This window comes from Conger conger, chromosome 9 (genome assembly GCF_963514075.1).
Source record: "Conger conger chromosome 9, fConCon1.1, whole genome shotgun sequence".
Classification (NCBI taxonomy): domain Eukaryota; kingdom Metazoa; phylum Chordata; class Actinopteri; order Anguilliformes; family Congridae; genus Conger; species Conger conger.
In genome coordinates, this window is record NC_083768.1 from 58,665,364 (window position 1) to 58,676,260 (window position 10,897).

The 10,897-nt window shown below is 45.6% G+C and overlaps 2 protein-coding genes across 3 annotated transcripts in view; one reads left to right on the top strand and one right to left on the bottom strand.

Moving 5' to 3' along the window:
• Positions 1-715: 715 nt before the first annotated feature.
• On the bottom strand, positions 716-4,859 carry ppp1r11 (protein phosphatase 1, regulatory (inhibitor) subunit 11). The gene is made up of 3 exons (XM_061254497.1): positions 4,146-4,859; positions 2,831-2,939; positions 716-1,092 (listed from the first exon to the last, which is right to left on the bottom strand). Exons 1-3 carry the CDS (start codon positions 4,221-4,223, stop codon positions 911-913), a joined length of 369 nt encoding a protein of 122 aa, XP_061110481.1. The 5' UTR covers positions 4,224-4,859; the 3' UTR covers positions 716-910.
• Positions 4,570-10,897, top strand: part of vars2 (valyl-tRNA synthetase 2, mitochondrial) — a 22,566-nt gene continuing 16,238 nt past the window's right edge. Inside the window, exons 1-11 of one of the 2 annotated variants that reach the window (XM_061254495.1) lie at positions 4,570-4,818; positions 4,927-4,994; positions 5,966-6,199; positions 6,388-6,469; positions 7,091-7,191; positions 7,526-7,647; positions 8,698-8,764; positions 9,085-9,182; positions 9,395-9,476; positions 9,689-9,808; positions 10,368-10,476. In XM_061254495.1, coding sequence (XP_061110479.1) covers positions 4,947-4,994; positions 5,966-6,199; positions 6,388-6,469; positions 7,091-7,191; positions 7,526-7,647; positions 8,698-8,764; positions 9,085-9,182; positions 9,395-9,476; positions 9,689-9,808; positions 10,368-10,476 — 1,063 coding nt within the window. In that variant the 5' untranslated portion in view covers positions 4,570-4,818; positions 4,927-4,946. Of the gene's footprint in view, positions 4,819-4,926; positions 4,995-5,388; positions 5,486-5,965; positions 6,200-6,387; positions 6,470-7,090; positions 7,192-7,525; positions 7,648-8,697; positions 8,765-9,084; positions 9,183-9,394; positions 9,477-9,688; positions 9,809-10,367; positions 10,477-10,897 lie in introns of those variants that run through there. The other variant, XM_061254496.1, reaches the window with a different exon arrangement.

Here is a 10,897-nt window from a genome sequence, read left to right on the forward strand (position 1 = left end):
TTCACAGCTCTGTTTTGGTCTACATTAAAAATAAAAATAAACAACTGAATTCCTTTTTCATTTATTACGAACACTTTTGAGCGACGTTAATTATCCAATCACTTGTGTGAACCATAATAAACATTCATGAAGCTTATATGAAGCATAATTAATTAGAATAACACTTTTCAATGAAAGCGTTTGCAGATTAAGCGTTTTCCCTTAATGGGAAACTTAAGCTTGCAACCTTGTTTTAGAAAATCCCTGCCAAATGTTGGTTTCATGATTTTAACAGCTGAATAAATATAACTTTACATAGAAACATTAAGTGAAGCTCAATAACACTTTCAAATGAAAGGCATCCAGGCTGTCTGCAGTTTCAAAAGCTTTTATTTTGCAGAGGTGAGGGCAACACTACTCAAAAACTCTAAAACCACAAGCGTCTGTCAATCAGTGCACCGTTTTAAAGAGATAATATATTCTTACAATTAAGCATTAAGACAAATAAATAAAAGTTAAAAAAAAAAAAAAAAAAAGATGTCTTATGTACAATGGAGTCTCACCCCCTCAAGTACTTCCAAAACTGACAGACAGAACTTGCAAATCTTTTCCCCTCATTTTTTCTTTATCAGTCACCAACTGTTGTCTACATTTTGGTTCTTCCCTTTTTTTTTTCTTTTTTCTTTAGACTAATTTTCCTCTCACACTGCCCCCCCCCCCCCACCCCCTCCCCCTCCCCCTCATTACAGTGACTGAACTGAACTTGAATGGGTATAACTGTGTTATGTATGTGTGTGTGTGAGTGTATGTGTGTATGTATGTATATGTGTGTGTGTGTGTATGTGTGTGTGTGTGTGTGTGTGTGTGTGTGTGTGTGTGTAATTGTCATCACGATCTCCTCATCTCTACCGCCCCGTCGTCTCGCCCGGTCTTAGTGGGCGTTTGGTCCTCCAGCGTTAGGGGGCGCTGTGGACCCGCCTCCCCGTCTCTGTCCGTGCCGTTCCCTGCCGTGTCCCAGAATGCAGTGTGCGCTCCCGCAGCCCTCGTCGTCGTCTCCCTCGCTCTCGGACGAGGACTCCCCGAACTGCCGCGGCTTCTCGTAAACGCAGCAACCTGCGGGGGGGGGGGGGGGGGGGGGCACAGCAGGTAGCACTTTAGACCGGGGGTGGGCAGTAGGTACTGCACGATATCACAATGGCGGTACTTGTTTTCGTTTTTTTTTTTTTTTTTTGCACAATAAGAAATGTAGGCCGTAGGTTTCGTTCCTTCTTTTCGTCTTTAATCAGACTTTATACGGCAACACATCTCCAAACTTCAGTGAAATGCTTCCGGGGGAGAGACAAACATCACTTGCATCTATTCAATGTTGGTGAACGTACAATATCGCTTATGCTTTCTCTCTTCATCCTTGTTGACATGCTTTTACCCGCCACACGGAAACGGCATCGCCCTCTTGTGGGTCAGATCAACATTTTTTTTTTTTTTTTCTTCCCGGAAGCATTTCACTATGGCTGAGAAAACTGTGTGCCACCGCATCAGGTATGATAAAAAAATAAAAATAAAAAGACTGAAAGAAACGTCACACCACATGCCAGAGATATCATTATACAGCGATGGCTATATCGCCCAGCCCGAGTGGGCAGTTCTGGTCCTGGAGGGTTTTTTGTTCCACCAGTTACCCTGGCTAAATGAGATAATTGGCATCATGCACCAACACTGGCTCACCCCAGCACAGGGAGGGCAGCTCCCCGTGTCTGACCTCCCAGCGCATGACGTCTAACAGGGACCCAGAGAACAGCCTGGACAGAGTGGGCCCATCTCGGTTACCGCAGAGGTTTAACTCTATTAGCTAATGAGTCACGGGATTGGATATTACAGCACAGAGGGGGATGGGGTGGGGGAGGGGGTGGGGTGGTATGTGTGTTCGTGACAGATGGGTCCATCATGACCACATGCATCATACATATATACAATTTTTTAAAAAGCTGAAACGCACCAGCTAACTCAAAACATTCTCACAATGTTCTAACGTTGACAAAACATTCCAGGAGCATTGTGAGAACGTTCCACGTTCAGCTGGGGAATGAGCATGGGCTCCTGAATGGCCCAGCTGGTGAAAGGGCAGGTTCGATCCATGTCCTCAGCAATGTCATCGGCTGACTGACGGGGAAGCTGCAACAAGCAACAGGTCCTGGCCCACCTACCGCATTCAGTTCTCAAATTGATGGCCCACCCATCAAGTGTTTTCCAGGGAGAGGGGTTAGGGATTTTTGAAAAAAACTGCATCACTGCTCTTTGCTATCAGTTTTGTGGGCATTTTAGATACTGAAACCAGGAAGAGAACGCTGATGCATGTGGGCCTTTAAGCTAAAGGGGCATGACCGGGGAAAAACACTGTGACAAAAGACATTCTGTCCTTAAACTCCAGCTACCAACCAGAAACTCATGTCGTTTAGCACGGCGAAGAACATTTCAAAAAAAATTTTAAGACAGTGTTCTAGAACTCTATTGCTTTTTTAAAATTTTTATTGCCAGGAGTGATTGTTACATCTGCATTAGAATGTTCAGTTAAGGACATTCTAATCGCACATTTGGCATCTCACACCTGAAACGGTTAAGAAGCACAGCGGATTGGAAGGAATGGGTGTGTCTCACTGGTCTCCACAATCTGCAATCACACCAGTTTTTATGGTGCAACCCAATTAGACAGCACAGTTATACATTTACTAGTCATGATGACCAAGGGTTAAGGTTTAGACTTTACACATTGTTGGTGCAGCCGTGTCAAGGTGACAGGATCATGCAATTCCAGACAGCCCTGAACACAGAGGAAGAGTGCTTTGACACTCACACTTGGAGGACCTCCTCCCCAGATGTTCGTTGTCCACCGTGTCGCTGGACCACTCCACCTTCTTCTCAGTCTTCCTCTTCCTCAGTTTGATTGTCAGGCTGCGACCCTCCTAGGACGGAGAGAGAGAGAGAGAGAGAGAGAGAGGGGGGGGGGGAAGAGGACCCCAGGAGTTTCTCTTAGAACACTGATCGCCAGAGATTTTTCATTACATTACATCACATCACAGGCATTTAACAGACAACCTTATCTAGAGCGAGTTATACACCTTTTTTTTTTTTTTAAAGCATTTTTACAATTCATGCAATTGAGATAAAAATGTTGCCTGCCAGGGGCAAAATATAGATTGCAATATGGTTGGTTATTATCCCAAAAATATATATATTTTTAATCGACTGGCCGATCTATTCATAACTTGCGATATTAACTCACAAAGACTTATGGAGACACGCCGCATTCGCTGTATTGACTGAACACATGCAACTGAACGGAGAGCGAGAGAGAGGTCTGTGGGTTCTTAGCAATGTGTCACTGCACTTATGGATCACTGTCGGTGTACATGTCGCAATACGCTAGCCACTGCAGTACCTGTCGCGATCCACTTCAGCTGTTAGAAGTCTCACCATACTCTCACAACTGCAATGTTAGCTGCCATACGTTTTGTACAAGCACATGTAGAATGAATGAAATTATCCTCCCAACATTGTAGACATTTCCCTCGTTAGTTTCCAGTCCTGTGCAACATTAAGATCACCAGAAACCACAGAAGCGATCAGACCATCGTTATGGAAGCAGCAAGACCCCGCTTTGGGCACGTCAAACTAAAGCTTTAGGTTTCCCCTCATCATCCCTTAGCAAAACGTTCAGGAAGCAACATTGTTATGAAACGTACGTAGCGCTTTAAACGAATGCTAGCTAACTTGCGAAATCGTTGCTAAATTTGCTAGCCACCCAAGCTGACAGATCGTGTTGACCCGATCATCAACTTGAAAACTTGCCAGAAAATATAGCTAAGTCGCTAGCTGATACCTTCGGGTATTCATGGTTTTACCTAGCTAGATGGTTCTATGCTGAATATTCGACTATATTGTATTGCCAAGCTTACGTTGATGGTGACAGTGTCACATAGCTATTTTTTAACCAGCTAATGCTACATATCTAACGACAATACAGGCCTAGCATTAACTAGCATGGCTACTAGCTAACCAGATGTGGTTAACCAAGTGGGCCTCCGGGTTATTAACTGGCTTGTGTCTATTTTCTGTCATCGCCATAACGGTGGTCGGTAGTCGTTTTTCCAGGGATGTGCAGACCTTACCTGTTGGGGCGGTGGCGGTGTGTCCGCCTGAACTGTCTCCGTTATCGTCTCGCTCGAAGTCCCTGGAACCTCAGCCATAGCTTGTCTCGTTAGCTAACCAGCTAGCTAGCCGTACAAACCCGCCCACTGCCCCTTCCACCACCGGTCGATATGCGCAGTGTTACACGTATTCGACCCTTTTAATCCTGTATTGGTAGTGCTATTATTTTTTCCTGGATTATGGAGAAGCGACTAGAACGGTTGGCAAGGAAAACCGTACTGTTTTGGTCGCAGCAATCGCGACGCAGATATGCGAGAGGGAAGCATTACTCGACGTGACCTCTTCCTGTGACTCTGTCCATCCCTGACTCAGTCCGATAACGTCGCTTCAGTTGGTTCCCCCAAACCAACGCTGCGTTCTTCCAGAGGATATTTAAGATTTAATTTCCCCTTTTCGTGACACAACTCTTATAATCCTCAGTAATATCGTATTATTGGACGTAGCTAAATAATTCAAAACAAACACCAGAGAAAATGAATCAGTTCCGGTTACGCGAACGTGGACCATATGGTGAATTGGGGAGGATGGCATTTCACATTTATTCAAAGTAATCGGCATTGCCTGCTAGATAGTAGCGAGTTAATTCATTATCGTTTAACAAACAAAACAACTGCACATCAGTTAAATCAAAAGGTAAAAGTAACTCTTAGCATGTCCTGAATAGTTGACACGCATATCTACAGTCTGTTAAATATGAACAATGACTTGTAACTTTCCAAACATGTCTCTCTGCCACATAAGAACTCGACCTAGTTCAACATATGGCAATTGCGGGATGCCATCAAGCAAAAGCCCTTCATGTGCGCAAGGTGAAACGCCGCCATAGAAATGTTTGGATATATTCTGTTGTTATCAGATAAGAATCAATAATAAAAATTTCGGAGATATCTGGATTGTTAATTTTCGAAATCATATTAGACATTGCTGAACTCTGTAAGGAAATGTGAATCTGAATATATGTGAAATACATCCGTATATTAAAATGTTTACTACATTTTTCAATATAGTAATGTGTATTGATGTGTAAATAGTAAAGTAGTCCAGTCCCATCTTTCTTCCTGAATTGAAACTCTCACACAAAACATAACGTTCCACTGCAATTAAATCGGAATTCGACACACGAAGGTGAGACAGGTTTCGCCTTCAATGCAAGTTTCATTAGAGGGCGAAACCTCTTTTTGAAATGAAAATGGAGCATCTCTTCACCAATCCCCTGTAGGAATAAACAGCATGCATACGTCATAGTTGAAAGGTTGAAATCAAAATGTCTGCGCCCTAGAACTTGTCAGCCTCTTTGCAGGTAACGTAGGAGAAATATGTAGGCAGATTAGCGATTACAGTTAACTACCAAGATAGTGTCGCAGTGAATATGTAGATTTGGCAAGCGACTTGAATGAATGTGTATTTTATTATACTAGCGTGAATTGCTTCAACAACATACTTCACTCTAACCCGGTTCTAACGTGAAGGAATCCCAGTCAGTCGAGCTAGCTACAACCACACGTCACTCCACCACAAAACGCTTTGTAGCTACCCTAATGTAGCAGTGATAAATCTGGCATGAATCCCCAGTAAGTTGATTTAGCAAAAATATAATTATTATTATAACAAGCAAATAACATGTTATTTTTTTTTCATCACACCAGTCAAATCGTATGATGAAATAATTGCTGCCAACTTGACCTGAACATGTGCTGATTTAAACTCTTTGATCTCTCCGGTGCCTTTATTCGGCCAGTCTCGGCGAAGTAACAGTGTCTGTCCTCGCTGTAAGTTTCAGGTGATGTGGGGGCACGCGGCTCACCTGTCCGCAAGGGCGGGAGGAACAGGGTCTGGACGAGCACGGCGCGTTTGGGAGTACAGGCACTGCGCTGTCAAGTCAGGAACTGTTTATCCCTACTCCTCCTCCTCCTCACCATCCTCCTCTTCACAATCTCCCTCAACTCGAAAGCAACTACAGAGGGACCGGCGCCAGAGAGAGAAGGAGAACTCAATTTTGAACAGCAAGCACACTGTAAGAGAACGACCAGAAAGCACATTCTGGCACGCTGTCTATCCTCTGATTGGTTCTGACACGTTAATGATTGTCAGGTCTCCATGGCGCCTCCAAATCTGACATTTAACAAAGATTTATTTTGAATTCCCGGTACATTGGGGAAACAAAACGCTAAAACTTGTGGGCCACCACTATGTGTTTTTTAGAATGTGGAAGATGAAGGAATGCGGTGGCGGGAGAAAGAGAAGATAGTTTACTCTGCTCCGACCTCGCCGGGGGAGAAGAAAGGTAGGAGGAGCCGTCACATATTCCATCCGATTTCTACCTCCCAGGTGATTGCTCATTGCCTATTTGTAGAAAATTGGTCAGAGCCTTTACCGCTTGTATGTAATGTTACATGTGGCGACATGGCTCAGGCAATAAGAGCAGTCGTCTGGCAGTCGGGATCCCCCGCCCGGGCTGTGTCGAAGTGTCCCTGAGCAAGACACCTAACCCCTAAATGCTCCTGACGAGCTGGTCGGCGCCTTGCATGGCAGCCAATCGCCATTGGTGTGTGAGTGTGTATGAATGGGTGAATGAGAAGCATCAATTGTACAGCGCTTTGGATAAAGGCGCTATATAAATGCCAACCATTTACCATTTACATGTGCAATAATGTGCAGGTTTCCAGTGAATATGCAGTAGATGTTGGAAAGGAGTGATACAAACCTGTTTGAGACTGAACCAGAGGAGAGAATGGATCCTCTCTCTCTCTCTCTCTCTCTCTCTCTCTCTCTCTCTCTCTCTCTCTCTCTCTCTCTCTCTCTCATGTTTTTAACAGGCCTATAAGAGGCTAAGATAAAGGAAAATCAAAGGTCTCTCTCTCCTTCCCTCCTCACCCCCCCACCCCCACCCCCACCCCCACCCCAGACACCTCCCTGCCTTTCCCCCCCTCCTACAGCCCCCAGTTTGTGGAGTCCAGCTGGTACCAGTGGTGGGAGAAGGAGGGGCTCTTTACACCTGAGTATCAGGTAAGGCAGGTAGAGCAATGTTCATTCTGTGTATTTCTTCAGCCTATTTAGCATATTCATAATGTCATAATATGTGCTCTTTCTTGATAGCTCCTACATTAAGATCTTGGAAAAAACTCTTTTTTTTCTCTCTGTCCGTCTCGTTTTTGGTGAGGGTAGCAATTGAAAATACAGTGTGCAGACGCTTCCTTTTTACTGACGTACATTTAAATTCTCTTTTCTTCTCTTCTCTGGCTCTATGTTTTCTCTTTCTCCGGTCAGCGCATCACCCTCTGTAAGGCTCTCTGTGACTTTCGGTGTTGTACCAATGCTGTGTGAATGTCCCTCCCGACAGGACAGACTCCCACATGCAGTGAATCGGCCCTTTGCGCTGTGTATCCCTCCGCCCAATGTGACCGGCACTCTTCACCTTGGCCACGCCCTCACTGTTGCCATACAAGATGCCATAGTCCGCTGGTAAACTGAGTTCTTTCACTTTATTTATTTTTCTTGATAAATTACCAAAACAAAAGATTCACTAGCTATTTACGAGGAATATCCCATTAAATAAGTAATTATGAAATATTCCTTTTGAGATTTATTAAATTAAGTGAAATTAATTTTATTGGTCAGATATTTTGGAAGTGGCCAGTGTGGAAATATAGCTGCATGTGATTGGTTGTATTGAGAAAGGATGTGGTCAGTATGACTGCAGCTGATTGGCTGCATTGAGTGGGGATGTGGTCAGTATGACTGCAGCTGATTGGCTGCATTGAGTGGGGATGTGGTCAGTATGGCTGCAGCTGATTGGCTGCATTGAGTGGGGATGTGGTCAGTATGGCTGCAGCTGATTGGCTGCATTGAGTGGGGATGTGGTCAGTATGGCTGCAGCTGATTGGCTGCATTGAGTGGGGATGTGGTCAGTATGACTGCAGCTGATTGGCTGCATTGAATAGGGATGTGGTCAGTATGGCTGCAGCTGATTGGCTGCATTGAGTGGGGATGTGGTCAGTATGGCTGCAGCTGATTGGCTGCATTGAGTGGGGATGTGGTCAGTATGGCTGCAGCTGATTGGCTGCATTGAGTGGGGATGTGGTCAGTATGGCTGCAGCTGATTGGCTGCATTGAGTGGGGATGTGGTCAGTATGGCTGCAGCTGATTGGCTGCATTGAGTGGAGATGTGGTCAGTATGGCTGCAGCTGATTGGCTGCATTGAGTGGGGATGTGGTCAGTATGACTGCAGCTGATTGGCTGCATTGAGTGGGGATGTGGTCAGTATGACTGCAGCTGATTGGCTGCATTGAGTGGGGATGTGGTCAGTATGGCTGCAGCTGATTGGCTGCATTGAGTGGGGATGTGGTCAGTATGACTGCAGCTGATTGGCTGCATTGAGTGGGGATGTGGTCGGTATGGCTGCAGCTGATTGGCTGCATTGAGTGGGGATGTGGTCAGTATGGCTGCAGCTGATTGGCTGCATTGAATGGGGATGTGGTCAGTAGCTGCAGCTGATTGGTTGTGTTATTTCAGGCGGAGGATGCTGGGATACAGAGTGCTGTGGGTGCCAGGGTGTGATCACGCCGGCATCGCCACGCAGGTAACACAGTCTGGACATTATCACCTGCGCTGCCTTTAATCACCTGTTACAGGAACAGTGCCACGCAGGTAACACAGTCTGGACATTATCACCTGCGCTGCCTTTAATCGCCTGTTACAGGAAGGTGGCCTGACAAATCGAAGCTTCTTCTTCACCATCTGAGCATCACTTCTGCTTCTTTTCTCAGGTCTTTCATGTTGCTCACCTGTGCTGCTGTTTCAAGTGACCCACTGCTATGTGTTGATGAAAAGCACTTGAAGTATTCGCATTTAAAATAATGAATGATGATATGTTGGAATGATGATTGCTCTGTCGCGCAGGCCGTGGTGGAGAGGAAGCTCCTGAAGGATCATGGGAGATGTAGGCAAGACTACAGCAGGGAAGAGTTTCTGCAGGAGGTGTGGAAGTGGAAGAATGAGTGAGTAGGAAACGTGCATATTTCCTGCATGAAAGGTGGGCATAAATTAGTGTCAATATTTTGTGATATCAGATTTTCTGTGTGCGTTTTCTGTGTCTTTTCTGTGTGTTTGTGTATGCATGTTTATGATTTTGTGCATGATTGTGAGTTTGTCTGTGTGTGTGTAGGTATGTGGTTGTTAACCTGTGTGTGTGTGTGTGTGTGTTTCTCAGAAAAGGAGATGAGATTTATCACCAGCTGAAGATGCTGGGAGCCTCACTGGACTGGAGCCGGGCCTGCTTCACCATGGACCCGGTGTGTGTGTGTGTGTGTGTATATATGTGTGTGTGTGTGTGTGTGTGTGAGTGTGAGTGTGAGTGTGAGTGTGAGTGTGAGTGTGAGTGTGAGTGTGAGTGTGAGTGTGAGTGAGTGAGTGAGTGAGTGAGTGAGTGAGTGAGTGAGTGAGTGAGTGTGTGAGTGAGTGAGTGTGTGTGTGTGCCCCCCTCTGAGCGTGTCCTCTCTCTCAGGGCTTCAGCCGCTCTGTGACGGAGGCGTTTGTGCGGCTGGGTGACTCCGGGCTGATCCAGCGCTCTGAGGCGCTGGTGAACTGGAGCTGTGCTCTGGGGTCGGCCATCTCAGACATCGAGGTGAATACCGCTCGGTCCGCAATGTTACGGGAAGGTTTTCTGAACGTTGTAACGCTGCGTTTCTTCATTATGCACTACATGGCGGCAATATTGTCAGAACATTTTTTAAATCTGTTACTTTGTATCTCTTGGCTTGTCCTTAACTTCTATTAAATATTGTTTTTATAAAATGTAATTTCATGTATTTTATCTTTATTTTATTTATTTACTTGAGCACTTATTGAAGTCAATAAATACACTTGCCTTGCTTTGCCTTCGCTGGGTAGTGCATTCATATTTGCTTGGAGGTTGCTGTCATGTGAAAAAGTGTAAAGGCTGCTGAAGTGTTGCTGAAACGTTGCCGTGATGTTGTATGTGTGAAAACGTTGCTGAAGTGTTGCTGAAACGTTGCCGTGATGTTGTATGTGTGAAAACGTTGCTGAAGTGTTGCTGAAACGTTGCCGTGATGTTGTATGTGTGAAAACGTTGCTGAAGTGTTGCTGAAACGTTGCCGTGATGTTGTATGTGTGAAAACGTTGCTGAAGTGTTGCTGAAACGTTGCCGTGACATTACTGTGTAGGTGGACACAGTGGAGCTGTCCGGACGAACTCTCCGGTCTGTACCAGGGTATGAAAACAATGTGGAGTTTGGGACGTTGGTCACCTTCGCCTATCCCATAGAGGGACAGGGTGAGCAGTGGCATAAACCACACCTCTCTTTGGCATTATAACTGTTTTCCTTTTCTTCTTTGTCTTTTGGAGGGGGTGGGTAGGTCTGTGTTTTGGGGGGGGGGGTGTGTAGGTCTGGTAAATAAGGGGGTCTGGTAGGTTTAAAGGTCATTGTGTTTCAATAAAGGTAATCAAAAGCCAAAGTGTCTCCCCCTCTCTCTATCACCCCTCCTTCACTCTCTCTCTCACTTTACACCTCCCTCTTTCTCCTGCTCCCTCCCTCTTTCTCTCTCTCTCCCTCCCTCCCTCTCTCCCTCTTTCCCTCCCTCCCTCTTTCTCCCTCTCTCTCCCTCTCTCCCTCTCCCTCTCTCTCTCTCCCTCCCTCCCTCTCTCTCTCTCTCTCTCTCTCTCCCTCCCTCTTTCTCCCTCCCTCTCTCTCTCT